This window comes from Drosophila gunungcola, assembly GCF_025200985.1.
Source record: "Drosophila gunungcola strain Sukarami chromosome 2R unlocalized genomic scaffold, Dgunungcola_SK_2 000012F, whole genome shotgun sequence".
NCBI classification, from domain to species: Eukaryota; Metazoa; Arthropoda; class Insecta; order Diptera; family Drosophilidae; genus Drosophila; species Drosophila gunungcola.
The window spans coordinates 1067143-1093334 of record NW_026453170.1 but is presented as its reverse complement, the minus strand read 5'-3'; the positions used below and the strand labels follow the sequence as shown (position 1 = coordinate 1093334).

At 45.5% G+C, this 26192-nt stretch overlaps 1 protein-coding gene across 3 annotated transcripts in view; it reads left to right on the top strand.

Annotated features, from left to right (window-relative positions):
• Nucleotides 1-14458, top strand: part of LOC128255886 (protein prickle) — a 72348-nt gene extending 57890 nt beyond the window's left edge. For all 3 annotated transcript variants that reach the window (XM_052985698.1, XM_052985697.1, XM_052985696.1), the window contains 5 exons: nt 5693-6254; nt 8613-8726; nt 10460-10588; nt 10656-10859; nt 11994-14458. In XM_052985698.1, coding sequence (XP_052841658.1) covers nt 5693-6254; nt 8613-8726; nt 10460-10588; nt 10656-10859; nt 11994-13838 — 2854 coding nt within the window. In that variant the 3' untranslated portion in view covers nt 13839-14458. The remainder of the gene's footprint in view (nt 1-5692; nt 6255-8612; nt 8727-10459; nt 10589-10655; nt 10860-11993) is intronic.
• The last annotated feature ends 11734 nt before the right edge of the window (nt 14459-26192 follow it).

Here is a 26192-nt window from a genome sequence, read left to right as displayed (position 1 = left end):
TCTCTGCGTAGGCAGACGAACACAATTTCTTTGCTGCTGGATTTGTTAATGGCCAAGAAATTAGATTCCAATTTCAGTTGGCCATAAATCAAAATAAGCCAACATGCAGCAACTGCAGCAGGAGCAACTTTGAAGTTTGCTTTATTACGGTTAATTTGCGAACAGTTTTGTTGCGATGCAGGCCACATAAATCAAATCAGATTTGGCTGGTGGGGCAGGATGCCGACATGTTATAGCATCCGAATGTGTCGTTAATAATTACGCTCTGAATGCAACATTGTTATTTGTTGTACCTAGACAAGCGCTGATGCTCGTGCTCGTATGTGGGAATCTCACTCAGCTGGCCAAACATCGAACTACTGACCTTCAGGACAGGCAAGTGGGCAAGTGGGTACCCACCTCAACGAGGTCTGCCAACACTCGAAGCGTGATTTCCTTCACTCGCCGTGTTTGCACAGCGCGGAATAAAAATCAATCAATGCCAATTTGTTTACCAAATCATCATAAAAACCGAGCCAAACCGAGCCAAACCGAGCCAAACCAACCTAACGGATGCGTTCGGAGGAGAACGAAATGTAATTATGGTCAAAAACAAAATTGAGCATAATCACTCCAGCAATAAAGGCCGCATTAATGTATAAAAATCGAAGCATCAAAAAAGTCGTAGAAGAAACCCAAAGACGACAAGGAACAAAAAGCATGGGGCAAAAAACGAAACACAGCCAAAGACACGGCTTCAATTAAAAAGGCTGAAGGCGAAGGGGTTCCAATGGGTTGAGGGGATGGGGGTATGGGGCAGACAGAAGTGGAGAAAACAAGTTCATAGACCAAAGACAACGACCGCAGAAGCGGCAGCCAGCAACGTCTCCGGATGAATGCCGTAGGCCCCGACTTGGAACACACACAGCCACGGTTATATGGTTATGGATCGGATCGGATGGGATGGGATGGGATGGGATGCGATGCGATGGCATAAGATTCAATGGGGAGAAGGGATCGGGAACTATGAGGAGGCACTACCTGGTGGGCGACCCAGAACAACACACGCGTCTTCCAGCAGCCTATGTATTTTTGATGTATTTTCAACAAAGTTCGCAATTAATTGGCGGTTGCTCGAATAAAAAATAATGCCTTGAATCAATTACCCGGCAAACAAATTGGAACTTCTCCTATCACCGCCTTTAGCTCACCGAATTTGCATTGATGATGCAATTTCTCTTACGGCCAGTTCGTAAGCGTTGTTCTTACACAAACCTGATCGTGGTATTGCTAGTGTTGCTGGAGTTGCTGGAGTTGCTAGTGTAGCGATTTTCCAGCGAAGTGGGTTCGCGGTGTCTTTGGCTCCCAGGGAAAAAGACGCTGATGGGATGGCCAGGGGCTGCCCCAATGTTTGCCGCTTAGCACACAAATTGCTGGCATAGTTGCTGTGGCTGTGGCTGTTGCTGTTGCTGTTTGCAGCTGTGAAAATTTGCACGCTCGGGAAACAATTTTGCTGGCCGTTAGCAGAGGAGGGAGACAAAGACGATCGGCTGAAATGTAGCAGCAGCATATTTGCCGCCTGCACTGAGTGGCGATCTCTCACTGGCCGAACTTTAATTGGTTTAGTTGTGGCCCAGAGATAAGCAAAACGCAGTTCGCGCCATTGTGCAACTTTCTAAACGCTCAAATTGAAACAGCAAATTAGCAGGGAGTGGCGTGGTACAGTCGCAGTCGCAGTCGCCTTCAGAACAAGCAATTAGTGCCACTTGGCGTATGCGTAATAAACGCACCTGGCAAAGGAGAAGAGAGGAGTGGATTGGAGAGGACCACACGCAGGTGGGAAGCGGCAGCCAGACTGGCATTCTTAATCAACTTTCTGGCTGGGCGAGAACAAAAACCGTTGTTGGCCTGCTGCCTGCCAAAGTCAATAAAAATGTCAACACGGCAAATGTCATGTTGACAAGGCAGACAGAACAAAACGTGATGGTTCTGCTGCGGCTGGTCCGCTGCAAAAATGCCAAGTGATTCTGGGCAGCACTGGCATTCTCCCCCATATAAACTTTACGAGCTTTTCCACAGCCCCTTTCTCTCGGCCCGCTGCTTTTATGGACAATTCAAAAATCGTTTATGACAATCGCACCGAACACATGGACCTGGCGAAGCTTTTTAATAAATGTTTGCTGCTCTGTCAGGGATAGTAAAACAATAAAAGGATATGCGGCAAGGCGGCAAGGCGGGGAAGTCGAGGAGCAGTCCTGCCACATAATTGCTGTCCAGCTGAGAGAGGTCGTAAAACTAAAAGCAAACAAGTCTTAATGGTGCGACACCTGTCCCTGAACTCACAAGAGGCCATATAAGCCATGCTTACACAGGCCGAAAACCGCAACGACATTCAAGTATTTCAGGATTGTCAGTTTACTATGATCCTGAAATATATGAGTGATTCAATATAATTTATTCCTTAGCATCTTCCTCACATATATAAGTGTCAATTGCTATGATATGTTGATGAAAGTCTGAGCTGTAGCTTGTAGCTTAAATAAAAATTATTCAAAAAGGTTTTCTCAATTTAGCATACTAAAATATTCATACAATTATCGTTGATCGAACTATCGATATAATCGATTTTTTGGAAATTCACTAAAGCACTAGTAAATGTTTATAACACTACATCTTGAAAGGAAGACACTCAATTTTCCTTACCAGCAGAAGTAGGAAACCTCTAAAATTTCATTTATATTTTGGGATATTTTTCTCCGTGTATACATAAAATGGAACAGAACTTTTCGCAGCGGGCTCCCTGGTGTAACTTTCGCTGCGGATACATAGGTATTAGCAGGTATATATACCCACACGATTACTTTTCGGCTGCTCTTCCGACATTAACCCAAATCACACAAATGACTTGAGAAAACCGCACACAAAGTGCCAAAGTGATTTGGGGCTAACCTTTTGGCCATCGTTGTGCTCGCTGGTTCCCTTTCAGCCATCCGCTAAACTGTCTTTAGCCGAGCATTGAGCCGTCGCTCATCGCTCAAGCTTGCTGGCAATTTGTCAACGCGACCGCCGCATAATGATCATTCATTTGGATGCCAGATAAGCGCAGACGGGGCTAAATATAGGCACTTGCCGCAGATCTCCGGAGGATGGCGAGGATGGGGAGGAGTAGCAGCTGCGCCTCGGTGCCCAGGTCCCTCAATGGGCCAACCCGGGCTGTGAACTAGTTTTGCCGAGGGCCCTAGACGGGCCAAACCAGTTCTCTGGGTCAACGACTGCCAAAGTAATTGAGTCGGAGCCCTCCGCCGTCGATCAATGCAAATAGCGTCAACAGCTGCCGGCCTGGCCAGAACTGGCGGGCTTATTTCAGTTGCAGTTGTTGCTGCTGCTCCTGTTGCTGCTGCCAATATGTTGCTGCTGCTCCTGTTGCTGCTGCTGCGGGCCAGCAGCAATGCCAACAATGTTGCGCCACACGGGCACTTTCCATTTCCATTTTGTTCTCCCGCCTTAATGACTTCATAGACCTGTGCCAAATTGAAACTTGCCACAATTGCTTGGCCAATTTCACGCAATTCGCTGCAGTCAACAATAAATTTGTGCCGGTGCAGCGAAAAAAGAGGGCCAAGTGGCAATGCAGGTCGCGCAATAAATTCGCTAGGCAGCCCCGCAGGCTCCCAGGCGAATTTATGAAGTTGGGCCCAATTGCGCCTGGCTCTCGGCCCGGGAACTGGTAATTTGAGTTTGAAAGCGGCTGATTTGACGGCGGGCAACACTTTGCAATCGCGGCTCCAGCTGCGACACGTTGCACGTGCATGCCCGGGGACTAGGATTTGAATTTGGACTCGGATTCGGACTCGGAATCGGATTCGGGTTCGCATTGGATCCACTCCCCGCCAACAAAGAGCGGAGTGAAACTCCATTACAGTTCCCAAATGCAGTGCCAGCACGCATTCCTGCATTTGCTGCTCAAAAATTCAAATGTCAAACCGTTTTTTCGGGCTCTATTTCCCATTGAAAGTCGCAATCTGTGCAATTAATTTGCCGGCAAACCGCAGAAACCGCTTGGCACATGGCTCTCGCCCAGCTATTGACACGTCAGTGGGTCCCAGTCCCACTCTTTTTTCACTTTTTTCCCCTCCCATGCTGGTGAACTAGAAATGGAATTGGAAAATGTTAAATCGGGATGTGGCTGGCGAAAAGAAAGAATTCACTGGCTAAAACAACAAAAGGGCGGACAACATTGTTTTGATAAAACGCCCGCATGAACTCGCATTTCCAGTTCAGCTCAGTTCAGTTCAGATCAGCCCCAGCCACGCCCCCGTCCCGCCCCTGCCCCCACTCAGATATATCTATGCTCACATATGTATATATGGGGGCATGTGTGTGTCTGCACAATGCACAGTTATCCTTTGATTCGGCAAACAGCAAACTGCCATGAAATGGTGCGTGTTCATTTCCCCGATGTCAAAGCAGCGATGCGAGTGCGCTACGAAAAGCAGAAAAAACTTTAATTGCAGCTCGATTAAAGGAGAGCAGATTGTAAATCAATCCTCCAGTAGTATATTTAGCAAATTTCCGAAATGTACCAAATTGGGAATTTCGCAGCAAACTATGTATTTTCTCTTATTCAAAATACAAGTTTTTAAAATTTTTCAAAAGCTTAATTTTCTTAATGCTTTTTGTTCTCATTACTTTGGTTAGGCATGCTCAAGCCCATTTTAAACTGGAATCTAAAAAGACATAAAGAATTCTATGATTGTTTATTACAAATTACACCAATTTTGGGGAAACACATAATTTACAAATATTCATAGTTAACCACTTCCTCCTGTTGTGGCTCTTGTTCTATCTGTCCGTATAAAAATCAAGAGTGCCTTCCTCAAATTTTACTTCCTTAAAATTTCATGTGGTATTTGTGACTTAAATATAATATTTCCAACATAATAAAAGTTAAGAGCAACATATTTTAGTAATGATTACTATTGGTTCATTTACAATATTACTTTCTCTTCGTTTACTTTATTTATAAATAACTATTATTTTTTAAGACTTAAACCGAGATTTTAAAGACATAATTAAATCTTAAAAATACAGCGATCGCAGAGACCATAACAAATGGGTTGCAGGGCATTCAAGCCGGTCTAGGATAACAATGTCAGAAAATGGCAAAATGACAACAGCGACAGCCCTGCGGGCTTGACAACGATAACAATAACAGCAACAGCAACAACAACAAAATAGCAACAAAGGCAACGCGGAGCTGTCGATTTGTTGGTGTAAATGCTGTGAAGCATATATTTTTCATTTTGACGTTTGCAAAAACAGACTCCAACCACCTACCTCCTACCATCCACTCCCATTCCCATTTCCATTCCCACTTTGGTGGCCGTCAACATAAAAAACGCATGAAAAACAAACTAAAATTGACAGCTTGTTCGACGGCAAATAGGAAGTGCAAAACCGCGCAAATCCAACGAATTACAAAAGGAATACGATGTGGTTTTATATTACATTAACAATATGATTCGGCTTTGCGGCCAGGGATTACCACGATTTTTCCCCTTATTGTAGCTTTTCCTGTGCCGGCCTTTAACCCGGCACTGTGCGGCAAGCAGGAAATATTTTAATGAAATTTTTAAATTTTAATTAAACTCTGTTTAGTCAAGCCTGTTCGCCAAGTCACGTTTTCCGCCCGTTCTCTTTCACCCACTTGCAGGCCCATCAGCCGGACTCCACTGACGCAGATCTCGTATCTGCAGAAGATCCCCACGCTGCCGCGCCACTTCTCGCCCAGTGGGCAGGGCCTGGCCACGCCCCCCGCCCTCGGCCACAGCGGCCTGCCCAGCAGCTCCTCCGCCAGCGCCCTGTACGCGGCCCAAACCGCCGCCGGCCTCCTGCCCACCTCCCCGCTGCCCCTGCAGCGCCACCAGCAGTACTTGCCGCCGCACCACCAGCAGCTCCCTGGATCGGGATCGGGATTGGGATCGGGATTGGGAATGGGAGCAGCAGGAGGGCCTTCCCAGTACTCACCCAAATACTCGAATGCCCCGCTACCGCCACCGCCGCACCACCATCACCAGCTGTCGCCGGCCTTGTCCACTCCCTCGCCGCCCTCGCTGCTCCACCACCCCGCCGGCGGCACCTCCTCCGCCTCGGCACACGCCCCCTTCCTGGGCGGACCGCACATGGACCTGCAGCGGCAGTCGCACTCGGACGACGACAGTGGCTGCGCTCTGGAGGAGTACACCTGGGTGCCACCCGGACTGCGACCCGATCAGGTGAGTTCTTCATAAGCAATCTACCGCTATTCCCTACCCGGGTTAATGAAATATTGTAGACCTTTATGACCAAATTGGGCCCAACATCCGCTATGATGACTAGTCTAAAAAAACCAAACTTCTAGAAATCAAACTTGAACACCCCTTTGGATATAGTACATTTTATAGAAAGAGGATAACAGGTTATAACCTGCTAAAGCAGAAAAAAATTCTATCAAGAATATTGCCTTTAAAATGATGACACTTGGACTCAAACAAAATCCGGAAACAATTATATTGTACTTTTGAATTATATTTACCCTCTTCGACACACCTTTTCAAGGCGAAAGACTTGAATTGTGATTACTACAAGAAGGTTTGAGAAAAATCTTTTTTTTTTAATTGATAAGAAATTAATAAACTTTTTGAAAGCGGTTGCAATAGATAGGCAACACTTAGTTCAGATTCAGCATGACTAGGAAAGTCGATCTAGCCATCTCCGTCTGTCCGTCTGTCCTCCCGTCTGTCCGTCTGTCCGTCCGTTTATATGCAAACTAGTCTCTCAGTTTTAAAGCTATCTGCATGAAACTTTCCCAAAAGTTGTATTTCTATTGCAGGTGGTATATAAATCGGAACGAGCCGGATCGAACGACTATAGCATATAGCTCCCATAGGAACAATCGGAAAAATAAATGAAAAAAAATTATAACTTTGCTGTTTTTTAATTTTTTGTTTAGTTCTTCGAGATATAGTAATGGTTTAATATTTCAGAATTACGGTTTTAATTTCATCAAAATCGGACTACTAAAGCATAAAGCTCCCATAGGAACAATCGGAAAAATAAAGAATATTTAATAGCTGCAAGGGTATATGAACTTCGGCTTGCCGAAGTTTGCTTCCTTCCTTGTTTTCAACTCATTTAAGTACCGAATGATCCATATTTTCTATCTGTATTAAGACTTACATTAAATCTACTTCAAAAGTCGCAAAAATAAGTTTATCCTAGTTTAAAACAACTCATATCTATTTAAAGTTCAATAGTGTTCTTTAAAATGATTTAGGTGCTTTGGAACAAAGTTATTGTGTGTCTGAAAAACAGTCAAATTATTCAGTTCTAGCATAAAATGAGTTCGGTTGCCCCAGTTTGAAGCGGCCCTGAATATGTGGCCATACTGTGGAATCTTTCTTGGCGTCCAAGAGTTCCTGCCATATACTGGTGCACTCACGCTGTTTTCGTCGAAGCCTGGACGTCGGCGGCTCGAAGATTGCAGTGAGGAACGCCAAGTGCCAAGGGCAGATGGCCGGGATGGCAGGCGAGATTTGTGGGCCGGCGATAAGCGGATACTTGAGTTATTGTGCGTTATTTTGTCACTCGGAGCGAGCTGTAAATAAATACACGCGACGCGGCCATAAATCAGCGACTGGTGGCCAGAATCGACTCGCAAGTCGCAGATGATGCAGGCCAGAGGCGATTGCAGTCGTCTGGTGACCGGGACCGGCTCTATTGGAGCGTGTCGATTAGGCGAAGGTCTCTAGTCCGACTGTCCGAATGTCCGACTGTCCGGCGAATTAGATAGCGCTAATGAAAGCCGGACACTGGCCAGCAGCAATTCCTCAATTCGCATGTGACTTTAATGGCCAATTCAATTGTGGCTGGAAAGCGGCAGGGCCGTGCCTTTTTTCAATTATTTGCCAGGCGCCAGAAAACGAAACGAACTCGTAAATTATTCGCGTAAAATATGCGACAATGCCAAATAAATCTTTCACAATCTGCCCGGCAGAAGCGCCCAGTTCCCAGCTCCAAAAATCGGAATTTTTCGGGGTCCCTGCCGTTTTGCGTTCAACTCTTTGACTTCCGTTAAAGCCATCGCATCGCATCGCATCCCATCCGATCCCATCCCATCCCGACGGGCCTATCAGTTGTCTAGCATTGCATTTCTTCGTTTTGTCCCTCTTTTCGCTGTGTGACTTTACAAACAGAATTGAAAATTTATTTACAGCCATGTGGCAGCAATTTACGTTGATGCGGCATAAGCCATGTGTCAGTCAGCCGCCGCGGAGCTGGCATTTTCCTTTTGCTTTGCCGTTTCCATTCCCATTTCCCCCATTTTTCCCCATTTTCCCCCATTGCCCGCCGATGAAAGAACGTTTTGCGAGCGAGCGTGGCCAATAAAGTTGGCTTAGCACGTTGTGCACCTTTCAACCTGGCTCAGATGGAAAAGCCGTTTGCGCAGCGCGGCCAAGAAATCAGCGTAATAAAATCAAAAATCTCCGCCCGCTGTGCCACCTGGCCTCCCAACCCTTTCCGCTCAACTCCTTAACTGTATTTGGGCATTCCGCAAGGTACTTACCACTCGAATCACTCTCCTTCTCCCGCAGGTTCGCTTGTATTTCTCGCAGATACCCGACGACAAAGTGCCATACGTCAACAGTCCGGGGGAGCAGTATCGAGTGCGACAATTGCTGCATCAACTTCCGCCGCATGATAACGAGGTGAGTACGCCGAGGGATCCTTATCCCACTGCCAATCCCAGTCCCAATCCCAGTCCCAATCCGAGAACCTGACCCCAAACCCCTCGGGATCGTTGGCCCGTCAGTTTTGCGGCATTTATCCGAACTGCAGCCACTTTATCGAGATTGAAACCAACTCGAATTACGGGCTATGACATTTCAAAGTCAAATTGTGGGCCGATTTTCCCACACACACCTTCCTTTTCGTACCCATGCATCCATCCATCCCTCTCGATCTAGCGACCATTTCCCGTTTTGTAACCTTTAATTAATCGGGGAAACAAGTGCAGGCTCAGTCTGAGTTCGGTATTTAGAGCAGACGGTGACCACAAAAAACTGGACAAACAAAAACAGGGAATGCTGAGCGGATTCCCAGATATCAGCGACAGTGATGGGAAAGGTGCCCATTTCGTTGGTTTTGGAAGGCAAAAAGGACTAAGTGGACTAAATTCATATCGAAACTATCGTTTATATCGTTCTAACAATTTATTTTGAAATTGCTTTACATTCTCTGATAAAAAAATGAAATAATAAAAATAAATATCTTCATATTTCAACGCGTATTAAATTGCTTGATTTAATAGTAAATACGTTAATTATTGTTAAAAAGAATTACACTTAAAATAGTTCCAATTTTATTTAAATACATTTTATTTAATCTAAATATTTTAATATATTAAAATCAGTTCTGCACTATTTGCAGATGAAAGAAAATTAAAAAAAAAATTTAAAATAAATAAAACCAGCAATGGATAAAAATCAAAGGGAAAATATTTAAATTGAGTAAAAAAAAATTTACCTGTGCTGGAAGTGGAATATAGCTATTTATTAGTACCAAGAAACATAAATCCTAATACAATGAGGATGTGATTTTGATCAGCCGGTGATAAATAAGTGTATTTTGAATAAGTCGCAAATATCGTCCATCGATACATTTTGCTTTTTAAATGTCCAAAGTTTTTTAAAACTTAGGTAAACTTCAGAAATTGTAACGCATCAGCGTTTAAATGTAAGCCGAAATGTTTTTAGTTCCTATTAATTAATAGGTATTGAGAGTGCATACTTCTGACCTCAGTACTTCCCATCACTGTTTTGGGGACTGAGGTTTGAGATCTAGAGCCCGGCTAACGATGACTAGAACACTCATTGAAGGCCGGCTAGAAATGGGAAAAAAAGAGGACCGAAAAATAAGTGGAGGCAGCCGAAAAAATTTGCATACAACACACAAACGAGACGCTGACCGCAGACCACAGGCCGTTCTGGTGAATCTGGGGGAGATGGGCGGACGCAGATGCAGATGCCGACGGAGACAGAGTCAGAGATGGAGATGCAGATGGAGTGGACAGCAGGAGGCTGAAGGTGAAGCGATGATGGGCAGCCTGGGCTACTGGCTACCGTTTTGCCTTTTGCTCTGCGGTCTGCTCTGCGTTTCTCCGGGCACTGGGATTTGTGCGATGTGCGATGTGGGATGTGGGATGCGGGATGCGGAATGTGGGCCTGTCTGCTGCCGAGACAAACAAGCTCCGCCCGTTCCCTGTCCGCGCTTCTTGGAAAGATCACTTGAGGCTGTCCCCACGGCTCCTCGCGCTGTCGGGCCGCACTTGAACATATGATTTCCCTGTCTTTCCCTGTCTCTTCCTGTCTTTCCCCGAACGGTGGGTGGGGAAAGCGGGCGCGGAAAAGCCACAGTTTTCAGTTACTCGCTGTCATTGCAGGTTCGTTACTGTCACTCACTGACGGATGAGGAGCGCAAGGAGCTGCGGCTCTTCTCCACGCAGCGCAAGCGCGATGCCCTGGGCCGCGGCAATGTGCGGCAGCTGATGAGCGCCCGACCCTGCGACGGCGTAAGTATTCCACTCCGTACACCCACTCGAATTCGAATTCCCAGCCCTGACCCCCGGTTTCTCGCAGTGCGACGACCTAATCTCCACGGGCGACATCGCCGTGTTCGCCACGCGACTGGGCCCCAATGCCAGCTGGCATCCGGCGTGCTTCGCCTGCTGCGTCTGCCGCGAGCTCCTCGTGGACCTCATCTACTTCCACCGCGATGGACGCATGTACTGCGGACGCCACCACGCCGAGACTCTCAAGCCGCGCTGCTCGGCCTGTGATGAGGTGAGTGCCCCCTTGGTTGATACTCGTGGGGTGGGAATGGGTTCTTAGAAAAATTATTCAACATCATTTCCAAAAAAGTATTTTTTTTCAGTTCATAACAATCGTGTTTTCAGTAATTAAAAATCAATTATATCAAACCAAAACAACTCTTAACGAGGTAAAAGAGGTGTGACGATCGCACCTTCAACATATACAATTTCTGATACCAAATTTTGTGACGGACAACGATTAAGCATTCGACTTTATAAATATATTATTTATATGCCCCAAATACAATTTCAAATGATTCCTTTCACCATCACCATCTTCACTACATGTACTGCCGTCCATAGAGATATTTATTTGAGATAATGCTTGGCAAAAATTGGGACGAAATATATATTGCAAAAATTTCAGGTGTTCAGTTAAATATCCAAAAATCCACTACTTTTTGTGGGAATTTTAACCCACACTTTTAAATCCCTTCTATGACCTTTTTTCAACAATTTTAAATGCTTTTTAAAGTCCCTTTCAACACCCAGCAGTTTTTTCTGGATGAAGTTATTTCCACGATGGGAAGTCATCACCCTCTGGCACAAATTTTTCTTTGAGACATAACTTCGATAGAAATAAAAGCTTTTTGCTGAATGCGTTTTTAAAGTGATGAATTTGTGATTCAAAGCAAATGAAGTCTTTTATTCATATTTGCCATCAGAATATAATTGTATGTATTTATTTAGAAATAACATGCTGGTTGCGGATATCGTTTATTGCCCGATCGTCCAAGAAAAATATGAACAATAATTTGTGCCCCTATCAAATCAACGAAGATGTTTTGTTAATGAGATAAGAATTTTTGGTTGGCATTCTTTAAATAGGTTTGTTAAGTTCTTGTTATATTTGCTTAAAAGCACAACAAATATTTCTTATGCATTTACGACTAATTGTTAGTTTTCAACCAACCCCTGACCAAAAGATTTCGCTGAAAAAAATATTGGTTTCTATTTAGATACAGGTCGCTTAACCTTTATCAACAAAAATTAAAATAATGTATTCTTAACTCACTTTTAAATACCATGCAAAATAAAAGCTTTACAGAAAAGATGAGCACTATAGAAGAACACTTTAATATTAACCTGTCCCTTTCATCCGCAGATCATCCTGGCGGACGAGTGCACGGAGGCGGAGGGCAGGGCGTGGCACATGAACCACTTCGCCTGCCACGAGTGCGACAAGCAGTTGGGCGGGCAGCGGTACATCATGCGCGAGGGCAAACCCTACTGTCTGCACTGCTTCGACGCGATGTTCGCCGAGTACTGCGACTACTGCGGGGAGGCCATCGGGGTGGACCAGGGCCAGATGAGCCACGACGGGCAGCACTGGCACGCCACTGACGAGTGCTTCTCGTGCAACACGTGCCGCTGCTCGCTGCTGGGCCGCGCCTTCCTGCCGCGCCGCGGGGCCATCTACTGCTCCATCGCCTGCAGCAAGGGCGAGCCGCCCACGCCGTCGGACAGCTCCGGCACGGGCATGTACCCCACGCCCACCCCGCCCACGCAGCGGCTGCGGCCCCACCCCCCGGCGCCCCTGCCGGCGCGCATTCCCAGCAGCCACGCCTCCAGCTCGCCGCCCATGTCTCCGCAGCAGCAGCAGCAGCACCAGGCGACCTTCAACCAGGCGATGTACCAAATGCAAAGCCAGCAGCTGGAGGCGGTGGGTGGTCTGGGGGGCGGACTGGGTGGCGGACTGGCGGAGCAGGGCAAGAGCTATGCCACCTCGGACTCGGACGCGGGCGTGGTCAAGGACATGCAGCCCGGCGGCGATCTGACCGACTTCTCGGGCGGCCGCGCCTCGAGCACCTCGCAGAACCTGTCGCCGCTGAACTCGCCGGGCGACTTCCAGCCCCACTTCCTGCCCCAGCCCATGGAGCTGCAGCGCGACGGGGTCTACAACTTCAACGAGATGGCCTCGAACCTGGACGCCGCCTGGCCGGCGAAGCCGGCGAACAGCTACCAGCTGCAGCGGCAGCTGCTGGAGCACCCGCACGCCGCCAGCATGCCGGAGCTGGTGGAGCCGCCCGCCCACCTGGCGCAGCACCTGTCGCAGCTGCACGCCGTCTCCGCCTCGCAGCAGTTCCAGCAGCACGAGTACGCGGACATCCTGCACCCGCCACCGCCGCCGCTGCCGCCGCAGGGGGAGGTGCCCGAGCTGCCCACGCCCAACCTGAGCGTGGCCTCCACGGCCCTGCCGCCCGAGCTCCTGGGCTCGCCCACCCACTCGGCCCTGTCCGCCCAGTCGGCCGGCCACGCGCCCCCCCACCCGGTGTCCATCCTGAGCGGCGCCTCCTCCTCCTCGCCCATGAGCGGGGAGCCGGGCACGGCCAAGAAGAAGGGGGTGCGCTTCGAGGGCATTCCGGACACGCTGCCCCGATCGCGCAGCTACTCGGGCAACGGGGCGGGCACGAGTGGCGGGGGCGGTGGCGAGAGGGAGCGGGAGCGGGATCGGGACAAGGACAAGGACAAGGAGGGCGGCCATGGTCGCCATGGACATGGCCACTCCTCCCGCAGGCGCAGGCGTCGCAAGTCCTCCTCCAGTGGCACACACCATCGCAGTGGCAGCGGCCATCGCTCGCACTCGACCACGCGGGCGGACACCTATGCGCCCGCACAGCCACTCTCCGCCTCCTACCAAGGTCCACCCTCGGCGCTGCAGGCTGCCAGCCTGGTCCACGAGTCGCCCAGCCGACAGCAGAGGGATCGGGATCGGGAACGAGAGCGCGAACGCGAACGGGAGGAGTCGGAGGAGTCGGACGTGTGCTCCACCTGCTCTTCGAGCTCCTCCAGCTCCGAGGACTACATGATGATGTACCAGCTGCCGCAGAGGCGCCACTACGGCGGCGTGCGCGTGAGCTACGTGCCCAACGACGCACTGGCCTACGATCGGAAGAGGAAGCCCAGCGAGATGGGCGGCGACAAGGACAAGAACTGCATCATCTCGTGATGCAGCCCGCTGGAGGGGCTCTCCAATCAGAGCCCAGCTGCCGATGCCGATGCAGGGGTTATTAATGTGGCCCCACGGGCAACTGCGACTACAACTGCGAGTCGTGGCTAACGAAGTGGCCCAGAACGCTGGCGGGGATCATCAATTCGGTGGCCACTGCCACAGCCACTGCCACAGCCACTGCCACAGCCACTGCCGCACCACAAAGCAAAGCAAAGTTCAACTTGACTCTAAGGCGCCTAGGATGCTAGGATGCACACACAAACATACATATGCAACTCCCGAGGAGGAGAGACCGTAGAATAAGAGCCAACACTGTTCCAAATACACATCCGTAGTTAAGCTAATGAAGATTCAACCTACATATATTTTTACATTTACAAGACGCGCAGAGAAGATATTTGCAGATTACCCTATTTATACATTTAACTTATATTTATTGCATTACTAGGCCTACGAGATACGCTAAGTTTGTACCTAGACGACTAAGTAGAAAAGCGAAGGGTCCCCCACACTCAGATGCTGGCAATTGGGCTAATGAAACTATACAATAACTCTACTTTAAGGCGATAACTGTATGACATTCACGAGAATAAAGAGTTCAAAGAAAGTGGATCCTAACCTGATTCTAGTTGCTTTTCCTGGAAGGGTTTTCTAATTTTTAAACGGTCTTATACATTTTTAAAAGGATCCGCGCTTAACAAACTCTGAATCTTTGGGCCATTTGTTTGTTCAACGTTCAACAACTTATTTTACATAGGTATATTCAACGCGTATTACTGGATGTAACTATCAACCAATAACTGTTCAGATTTTTAATTTTTTTAGAAGATTTGTAAGTTTAAACTCAACACGTTAAATTTCTTTTGTTGCCATTGCAACATAATGCACATTAAAGATTCCAGGTGCGAACAGATATTGCATACTTTAGAGGCAATAATCTATGCTAATAACGAATCTGAGTGCTTACAATCTTTTCATGGATTATGTAGTTAGGAATGCAACATATTTTCTTTATACTTTTAAGGTCTAAACTAGACCGAATTTCCATGTTTTGTTCGTATTTTTCTAAATATCTGTGACTGGAATTCATTCCTCGATTATGGCGACTAAGGGAATGCCAGAAGGTTGTTCAAATCAAGGAAGGTATGTTCCAAATTTATGGCATCCGGCCTCACGAGCTGCAACTGTTGGACTTATACTGTCTCCTTCTATCATCAGCAGTCAATGTATGCAAATCATGGGACAAGAACATAAGCCTTTTGATTGGTGGTGCTTTGAACAGGCCACCGGTTAGTCTCGATAATTTCCCTTGACCACAAACGTCCATTTTAAAGTCATTGCCCACAACTCCTTAAGCATTCTAAATTTATTGTCATTTCCTGCATTAGTTTGTATCATCTGCACGGCTTAGCAAAATACGTTATTTGGTGACCTGGTGGATGGCTTCAATGGCTCCCTTTGCCATAACCGTATCTGCAGTATAATTATGCATCAGATAATGAATACAAATTACGCGCATGTCGAGCATTTGCATGCTGGGCCTCCACCAACGGCAGCGGCATGGAAATTAAAATCGAAAATAAGGCAGACCAGCGGAATTCTGCCAGCTAATAAGTTGATGGCAAGTTATGGCAGACCGGGCCTCGGGATGGGACTGGAGTCGTGGAATAGGGCCAGGTTCTCTGGCCGGAGCATGTAGCGCGGTCGAAGTAAGAGCAATCACATGCATGCAACGCTGCTGCAGGGCGTAATTAGCAAATAATGCCGGCCACTCCGATGGGGGACTTAAGCGGAGGTGAAGGGACCGCGGTGGCGAGTGAAACCCTTGTTCCTGCTTACTTTGTTAGAATCAACAACGCCCCAGTCGCCAGCTAAACGGTGTTTGCATACATTCCACTAGTGCTAATGCACGGCAAGTAAAAGGGTTAAATCACACAGCTAACAGGTAAATTAAAATGTATGTTAAAGGAAAAATCACTTTTTTACGGTTCAAATCGCAATGAATATATATTCTAAATCAGCATTATTTATATTTGTGTTTATATATTTGCTAATCCTACAAACTTAGAGTTGATCTAGTACACTGCCTTAAAATTTAAGTCAACGAAATCCTCCAGAGATCAAACCTTGATTTTGTGCAGATGAACTCCCTGATTTAGAAAATGGCATACAAAAATGTCTTCTATGGCACCATTTTATTAAAAGTGTAAGTGTACCGTTTTTTACCTATTTGCACGCCAATTTTATTTTTATCTCCAGTTCTGCTTAGCCGGTTTCGGTCAAATATAACGTTCATCCAATTTCCCTTACATGCTTAAGGGAAAGGTTTCCTAATAAAGATGCTAGAGCTGGAAAAAGTTTGAATAAATAGCTAAAACTAAAGTTCCGATAACATAAACAGTTATTTAATAATGCACGCAAGAAAACCGAAAATAATTATATCACTTTATCTTGAATTTACATTTACAAATCTAACAAGCTATTAATTTTGAAAATCCGCCTGTAAACCGATTTTATACGGATTTTACTGACTACAGCCGCTAACTTTCCAAAAATGACAGCTTTAGCAAGCTTGCAAAATCCCTATAAAATAGATTAGACTGCCCATAACCAGATACTTTTCCAGGTATTTTTTATTACACTAAGTTTAATTTACTTTGTGTTTAATTGCCCATATATAATGTTGTTTTCTTTGTAATAACATTGAAACTTTCTAAAGGAGCAAAGCCACTTTTAACTTTTAGTGATTTATAATAAAATTGTTCTACTTAATATATACATAGTAAACTCACCACTAGGATAGCTTGCATAGATTTAGATGCCATCAAAAAAGTGAACTTTTCTCTGTGTGCTACTGATAGTCGACCAAATCATTGGCAGCTGTGTAATTTGTGGAGACGCCCTCCACCTTGTCCAGTTTGTCGCCAGGCCCGGCTAATGGCCACTTAATAACGCCCACCCCGGGCCTCCCCGTTCCCCGCTCCCCCCATCCTGCATCCTGGATACTGGATCCTGGGAAGCCATCTCCACCTGCATGCTGCATGCTGCGGGACAGCGATGCGACCGGCGATAAGCGACCGAAATTGTCTGCGTCTGGCATTGATAAGCCAAATGACTTTGGCGTTAACGCACAGACGTACGGGAAATACCTCAAATCGGGGTTGGGCTGCTGGTTGCTGGCTGCTGGCTGCTGGACACCAGGCGAATGGACAGGACACTCGGGGCACGCAACTTTTGCAATTGTAATTTCGCAAAGTTTCTCCGGACTGCTACGCAGGAGAGGGCGAGGCAAATGCATTTGCAAGATAGATTTTTGTTGTTAGATGCCATTTTTCGCTATAATCCAGCGACAGGCAACAGACAAAGGACGAGCTTTCACTGCTTTCCCCCCTTTCCCCGCCTGTCCTGCTTTCCCAGCTTTCACTCGATGCGTGCGCCTTTGTGTTTTATTGCATGTCATTTCCGCTGCCGTTTCCTCCGGCCGCTGGCATACTTCTGATGATTGGTCTGCTCCTGTCTGGCGGGCATCCTGCCACTGCCACTGCCGCTGCCCCTGCCACAGGCTCCGGCAAATGCAGTGCAGCCATTATGTTTATCCTGCCACACACACACACACACACAGCACAGTCGTACACTTGTACATCAGATATGGCTGAATTTATATTTCGCATTTCCGACGCTCAGTTTTATCATGACCGAAAACTGGGGGCCACACACTCCGCCATCGAATTGTAAATGTGCAGCTGCCGTACTTGTTTTCCTAATGTGGGTGGCAGTGGGTGTTCGGGTGGACAAACAACCGGGAGTCAAGTGCGGCGACTTTTATTGGAGCCGTGACTGTATGGCACAATCTGCTCCTGGCATTCGACTGCGCTTTTCATGCGATTGTTTCACGTATTTTCAGCGCCCTCAGCTCGCCTTTTATTGCGAAATTGCACCAAACTTTATTTGCATTGAATCAAAAGAGTTTAAGTGAACATTTTGAAGAAGTTAAAACAGGCCACAAACAAGACTTGTCTGAGGTGACTTTTAAAAACGCTTTAGATAAATATTAAATAAGTTAAATTCACAATTTCCGAGTCACAATCGTGACAAAATTCTAAGGTTTATCTACAAATTACCTTAAAAGTGAAAAAGTTAAGACCACTTTAATACAAAAATATATGATACAATCGTATACCCCGACTTTAATAGGCATCAATGGCTTTAATTTTTAAATTTTATTGACGGCATAAAAAATCTTTCTGAAAAATACAAAGTGCATAAATTTTCAATAAGAATATTTTTGTGTCAATATCTGAAAAATAAATACACTGAGGATAAAAACGCAGGCTCTGCTCAGTAGGTAACAATAAATTTATAATGTACATAGTCCCGGCTTTCCCCTAAAAATAAACTATTGTCATTTAAATCTTGTTCAACAAATTCATGTTGAATTGATATTAAAAGCAAACTTTAAGCTGAATTGTAGAAGTCAAACTAAAATTTAAAGGCATCCGGTTACGACTGAAATCTACTCCACTTCGATTAGTTTAAAATGTAATTGACAGTGAAATTTATGGTGTCTGACACAATAGAAAAATACTTCACCAACGGGCCACGTCCACTTCGCAGAATTCAGTTATGAAAATGTTATTAACTCCTGCAGAGTGAAATAAAAAAATGTGTAATTTATGTGGACAGTGCAGGAGCTTATTATTGCAGCCATTTTCCGCATTTGGCCGGATCCCAACCTCCATCGAACCTCCCACTATCGACTGGAACGGGACTAATGGCGCAGCTTTCAGCAATTGTTTACTGGCCCATTAATTAATACAAATATAAATTGGCAATATGAGTGCGTGCTGCTCACACTCGGCTCGAACAGCAGCGGCAGCAGAAACAATGAATCAAGTGTAGGCCCGGATCCGGTCCGGCGTAGTCCGTCCGTAGTCCGTCCGTTGTCCGTCCGTTTTCCGTGGGTTTGGTCGAACCAGGCGCATAAATAACCACGAAATGGCCGAGCAAAAACAGAAATGAAAAAAATATGTGTGTACAATATATACCCATCGCACATCCATACATATATATTTTATGCCCTTCGCCTAGAACGTTTAATTAATTTTTAGCGTGTTCCGCAGACCCCCGAAAACCAAGCAGCAAAAAAAAAAGAAACAATTATTAATATTCGCCAGGCCCAGGCTCAGGCCCACGAACCCACCACCCACCACCCTCTCTTCGGGTCACGTTCACACTCCCCATTTGGAACCATTAAAAGGGATACATCATCATAACTAATAATAATCATGTGCCGGACGCAGTCGCTTTCGCTCCCCTCGACTTAAAGAGATAGCGGAAGTCGCCAGGAGAAAGTGGGCGAAAGTGGGAGTAAGTGCGCACGGCTCGAATTAAATTAAGCATTATTGATGGCGGGACACATGTCCTGGTCCTGATCTCCGGCAACTGTATCCGTCTGGTATTTATCGCATCGTAGCCTCTGCAGTTACCAAGTCCAACAAGTCAGCCATGAAAAGTCAGCTCGAAGCCAACACAATGGGTCGAAATTATAAATTAGTGAGCAGAATAAGTGTACCAGCGATGACTTAGCTTCGATTCAGATCCTTAAAAATACACCCAAAGAAAAGTCATGGAAAATCCAATTATTTTCACTTTGCAATAAATCTTTTCGGTTCTGTTTGAGCCACGAGGGGTGTTGTGTTTAAATCAAAATGTGTTACACTTTCATTTTTTTTTATATTTTATTTTAAGTACACAAAAATGAAGTTATAACTTAAAAATTTTAATCTACAAATCTAACCAAATAAATATGTTAATAATTATGTCTTTAAGTTTTTAGTTTATTTTGAATAAGTTTATATTTTGAAAAGCAGTGTTACAGTCAATATCTTAATGTTTAAATTTACTATGGGGTTTTTCTATGGGTATATATCTTTTAACAGTAGTCAAGTTTACTGCTACCAATGTGGCTGCTGGAGCAGATTGTATATAAAGATGACTACGAAACTTATCAAAGTATACTAACATTAATGCTAAACACCACATTATTTAGAGAGCTTTGACTTAATAGTGAAAGGATATAATTATAATCTAGTCTTTTAATTGAACTTGCCACATGAATTTGGGTGTGGGTGTTATGGTCAGAGTTTTCGCTAGGGTAGGCAGTATTTTTAAAATTGCTCCTAATGGTGCCTAAAAGTATGCTGTGAATAAAAGAACATCGCCTCTGAAAATTTATCCATCCGACTTTCAAATTTAAAAGGAATTGTTTAATCCCTTCTAAACCTTTTTAAATAATTTTAAATGCTTTACTTTGCTTTACGTTTAATTTACCAAAAAATGTGGGAACTAAAATGTAACTAATTTAAGCTATGACGCAGATCAAATTGTTTTTATAAGTTCCCTACCAGCATCCAAGAACTTATATTGTTCTAAAAGAATATTTTCTGAGCCCACTGTAGTATTACTTTCGTGTGTGGCATGCCAATTTGATTTTCTCCCGTATCATTAGCCAAACTGACTTGGACTTTGTCTAATGTGCAAATCTAATTAAAGCTGTACTGGGCCAAAACTCGGACCCCATATGTGCCTCGATGATGGGTGTGGGTGGTGGGGGTGATTTCCTTCACTTGGTTGTAGCCACTGTCCCCTCAACAAATACCACAAATAATCATAAAACTAATGCCGCAGACTTTTGCAGCTCCCTAACCACTCTTTTGGAAGCTGCTTGCCAAAAACCAGACAAGCTCTCTAACTGCGGTCTGTTTGTTACTTTGTTGCGTATTTATTATAGTTATATTTCCTTTTCCTAACTGGCGGGATTTTATTTGGTCTCGGTCTGGCCGCAGAATTTGTATCTGTTTCGCCTTGGCTGTGGCTTTTGCCTTGGTTCTGCCTGGGTTAGCCCCATAATTCATTATGAATTTATGATCGGCGGGGCTTGCAATGTGTTTATTGGCCAAGCTTGAGGTGATTTGAAAAATGGTTTCCAGATTGAAAATTTAAAGTTCCCTAAATTTGTTAAAGAAAGAGAAATACAAGCTCTCTTTTATTTTGAGTAAATCACTAACCCGTGTTGCCACTATCGATAACGAGTGTTTTGCCAGCGTTTGCGATACAAAGAAGACAAAAAGAATTCCGCAAAGTGAAACTTTTAATTAAGTCGGGACTGCCGACTGGCGACTGCCTCTGCGGCCTAAGTAGCTCAGCACAACAATCTAAATAATTAAAATATGCAAATGCCGCCTAATCCTGCCCAGCGACACGTACACGCAGACACAACAGTCCGGAACGAAATGGAGCTACGGAAGTACTTCATAGTACCCGTTCCCCCGCATAGGAGCATTCGGGAATTGGGGGGATGGGACATGGGGACAGTCAGACAGTCAGACAGTCAGACAGCCAGACAGCCAGCGATTTGCTTAAATTATTCATGGCAATGCAGTTTGGCTCGGAGGGGGGCTGGTGTCAGCTCCCCCAAAAAGCAGGTAGTAAATTAAATAAATGACTCGGCCGAAGCGTCGGCGTAAAAGTTTCAACAACACTTTGCAGCAATTAATGCCCCGCGACTCTCAGATGTGTGCTACGTTTTATTTTTCTGGCCACTAGGAACTTGGAGCTCGTCTGGCGGCAGCTGATCCGCCCGCTAAAATATTCAATTATCGAAGTGGTGCATAGGCTTTGGCAGCTTTTATGCCTGCCATCGTTTTGCCTAATTGTAAAAGTTTTATGTGCAGCGCTTCTTTAAAGCCGGCAATTTTATTCGTGTTTTTACAACTTTTTCGGTGGTTGTTGCTAGCTGAAAATGTTTGTTTCCGTTTGTTGTTCAAAGAGAGAAAACATAATTTTTAATTTCGTTTCTTGCCGCGTTTTTATTGGTTTTTAATTTCGACGTTGCAGACATGGTCCGCCGCTTGTCCTTTTCCGGCGCATGTAAACAGCGTCCTTAGAAGTTGCCTCCGAAAACGAACGCTCATACCGATTCCCATTCCCGCGATTCCGGTGCTCCTGTGGCCCACTGGGCACTGGGCTGTCATAAAGCGTTAGCGTTGCTTTGTGAGCTGCGTCGTCAACGATATCATCATCGTTCTCATCATCGGGTTGCCGACAGGACGGACTCCTTCCCGCTGCGTGCAAATATGCTTTGTCTATGGCATTCGTTTTAATTTTTTTGCTCCTTCCGCTCCGTGTCTCCTTTGACTGTTGTTGTTACTTTTTCATTACTTTGGCTTAAAATTGATATGAAACTTTTTGCCTGCGAGCAGTCCTTGCCATCAATACGCTTCGTGTTTACTCTGGCACACACATGCAAACGCTCTGGATCCTTCTGTTAAACCGTCTGTCTGTCTGTGTGTCCTCCTGTCTGCCGGAGTGTGTATCTGTGGCTGCTCGTGCGATTGTGGCCAGTTGTTTGGTCGCCGTCCCTGCTTTCATGGGTTTTTAATTACGACAAGAATAACAATATCGTGTGGTCCCAGCTAACCGAATTTGACCAGGTCTTTAAATGTCTCTCTTCAGCTCACCGCAAACAATCCAATCAAAACGATAAATTCAATTCAAAATGTGGAAATCTATTTGCTGGCTCAAATCAAATCTCTTGGGCTGAGCAGCTTAATTCGATTGCCAAATCGTTTATCTCTAAACTTTATTATCGCAGGCAGCCCAGACATTCCCTCAGATTTGACTCATTGTCGGCATAGCTAAAATATCGCTTAAATATTTGATGTATCATGCATACGTCATGAGGGCCCGTCCAAAGAATAATGTAAAGCCCTTGAAAAAACAACCACTGAAAGCGGAAAAAAACGAAGAAAAATGCTAGGTAAACATTGCGCATACGCCGTGATGGCCCCTGAGGTAGCGAAGCAACACTTGCCGCCAGTTTTCAGGTGGCAGGGCAAAGCGCTAAACACTGTTTGCCATTCGGATATCGAAAGTTATAAAGCATGAAATCAGTGCCAGTGCCAGTGCCAGCCACCGCCATGTGATGATGATAACGAGGGTGGAATCGCGGGTGGCATCGAGGGGCGTTGAAGCGAAGGTAAAACTTGGCGGCATATTTAAATGTGGCTGCAGGGCAGACACAAACGGCAGGGGTTGTTGGGGCTGATGGGGTTGGGTTGTTGGCTCCGTGTTTGCATTTCGCTTACAGGCTCTGGCAGACAGTCAAAAATGCCGAAAATGTCTCCGCAGTTTCCCAGTCTCGCTGGCTGGGCTGGCTGACTGGAATTTCGACAAACAGGAATTTCCCATTTGCAGTGATAATCAAAGGCCCGATCAAGTTCCAGGCCTAGGGCGGCCAGCCACTCGAAGACGAACTTAAAGTTCGGCCCAAGTTGGGCCACAAACAAATGGAGTTTTCCATTTTGTCCTTTGGACCGCAGGCCTTTGCTCTTAATTTTCCGCTTGTGGTTTTTTATTTTTGTAATTTTCTACTTTGTGGCCGCGGGGAGCGGCAGATGCACAGAGATAGTTGCTCGCCTGTGTAATTATCTGCTTATGCTTCCCTTTTTGCCGTCATTACTGGTGCCTTTGTGGCCATATAAAGTTGTCGCTGTTTTGACGTTTTCCAGCAAAGCTGCTTAGGAGCTCCAACCTGAGCAAGCGGAAATTGCACAGAGGCGGAAGTAATTGGCAACGACATCAGCTGCCAGGGAAAGAGCTCCTCTTATTTGGTCTCGTAATTAGCAGAGCTGTAATGACCTCTTTCTGGGCGAACTCGAGACCAATCGAAATGTGGTCGACACTAGCAGAGCAATCTGTTTGGATTGCACTTCAATTACTTGTTTCAATGCCGCAATTACCATTCATTTGGCCAAACATAATGTGTCCCTTTCAACGCTGGCTGCTCTGGCTGCTCTGGCTGCAGTTGCGGTGAGTCCTGGAAGACGCCTGCCGTACACCTTGTTGTTTGCACCTTTGCTTTGGCAATTTACACATGGCAATGGCAATAATAAATCAAAAGTGAAAATGCAAATATTTTCCAGGCACCAGCAGGCAGACGGCAACCAGCCAACCAGCAGCCATCAGCCAGTGGAGCAGCCAGACAAACATCCTGCAGGAAGCTAGACAATGTGGTTGTCCATGGGACCGGAGGACGAAAGTGGGGGCTCTGGAGATTTATTGCAGGTGCAGTTGTAGTGGGGGAGTACGACACAGAGGCATCAATAAATAATTGGAAAATGAATGCTTTGCTTATGAGAGATTTCGCAAATGACCCGACAGACAATGGATGGAATATTTGATGGCCCAGCCAAAGGGGTTGGTTGCACTAAGGGCACTCAATCCACTGGCGACTAACTTCCGGCACTTAAAGTTAAGCCTGAACCACAGACCCCCCAATCTAAATCCACTGCGGACTCAACTGAAATTCCCAGCATCAACCGCAAAACAGGCTACAAAGTTCTAGCATCAACTGTCAGCAAATGCCACAATTAAACTGAAAATTAACAGCGAAACAGCGAAAGCAAACTGTCAATACGAGTGTCACCCGTGACAGTCAGTTGACAATTGTGAATGAGCACGGGCCACAGGACCAGGAACCGTAGTGTTCCGGGAGTACACATGGACATGAAGAGACGCCAACGAGGCCACTTGGCGGGCTGCGAAATAAACTCATTATAGCAGTTTATGCAAAACGCTGCCACCGCAATTGAAAATCCATTTAAAATTGAAAATGCCACCGAAAATGTGGGCCACCCAGCCCGGAAAAGCCGCACCACCCTCGATCCTGGCTGTTTGCCGTGTTGCGGTTACTCCCCCCAATTTGCCACCCTTTGCCTTTCCCTTTCCCTTTCCCTTTCCTTTCCCTGTCCCTTTCCCCTTGCCTTCGTGTTGTGTTTGCTGAGCTGCCTTCATTGATGCATATGAATTCAATTATAAAACAGCGTAACCTTCCAGGGTGTGTCCGTGGGTGGAGGGCGTAGCGGGGGGCGTGGCAGGCGACCGCGACCACGAACTGTTCTCTAATGAAACAGTTTTTGTTTTTTTTTTTTACCAAAGCGAGAGCGAAACTTGTTAATTTTATGCATCAGACAATGAGGACTCGCAGGACCCGATACTGTCAGGCTGTCCCTCCTTCACTCGGAGCGGCGCATTTACATTTCCGGCGGCATTTGCATATTGCCTGTGTAAAAATCAAAGGACCAGCTGGCAACAGGAGCAAAGCAACTGCAGTTAGCATACACTGAAGCAAAAGCTTAGCAATTAGGAGCGAAAATATGTTTTTAAAGCGCTAAGCCTTCATCCAAAAAAAAAAACGAAAAGTTTAGTTTAAATAAGTGTGTCTTGAACATAAGCTACAGACAGCATTGAAGTATAAGTGTTATTTCAATACTAAATAATGTAACCCCTATACTATTAAGTTTCATTTTTATACCAAAGAGTCTAAAACTGTAGTCAAGTGCCTTAATTTTAAGCCACATAAGTTTTATTTCGATACTTTCGTGGTGTTAATTTAATACTCACCAATGGCTTAAATTTCATTTTACAATAGTTTAGTTTCTATGAAAATTGTATTTTTTGGGTGTATATAATTTAATTATATATAAATGTCTTCACAAAACAACCTTGTTCCTTATATGACATGATTAAATTATCGTCATCATTTATACTCCCAAATTGGTATTCCTTAGTTAACTTATTCCTAAGTCCTCGGAACTCCATCTCCGATTACGTATAAGTTTAGCAAAATACAGTTCATAGCTGTCTTATTAACTAGAAGAATTAAACTGTATTCATAAATGACCAACGATATCTATGAAATCGGCAGATAGACAAATGAACTGTGGGGTAAACCTGCTTTTGAGGCTAGTCAAGAATCCGTCTCTATATATCTTTACTTCGTTGGATTGTAAAGGCTTCCTGGTTACTGTAAGTTATTTGCTTAGCAATACAATTATTCATTAACAACACATTTTAAATTTGAGCAAAGACGGAGACCGTGAACAACTTGGTGGTATTTTCTTTCAGTGCGAAGTGAAAAAGTAGAAGCCCAGAGGAAGTTCACATTCTTGCTGGTCGAGGGGAGGGGCGTGGCGGGGGCGTAGGCGTTCACCTGCCACCAAATGGCGGGCAGCAGGCAACATAAATAACGGGGCAAAACACAGAACACAAAATACAAAATACAACACACAACACAAAAGGCGTTCGGCCGGGCAAGTCAACTGGTCCGCACTTGACACCTCATAATAAAATTAAGTATACGCCACTCGAGCCGGGCGATAGGAGCAGCCCTGCGTTGTTATTTATGCGCTCGCCAGGACACCCAGCGCCGAACACAGCGTGCAGTCGTCCTTCTTTGAAGTTTATTTGCGTACTTCAAGTGCGCCTGCCGCCGCTCATTTCAATTTTCCG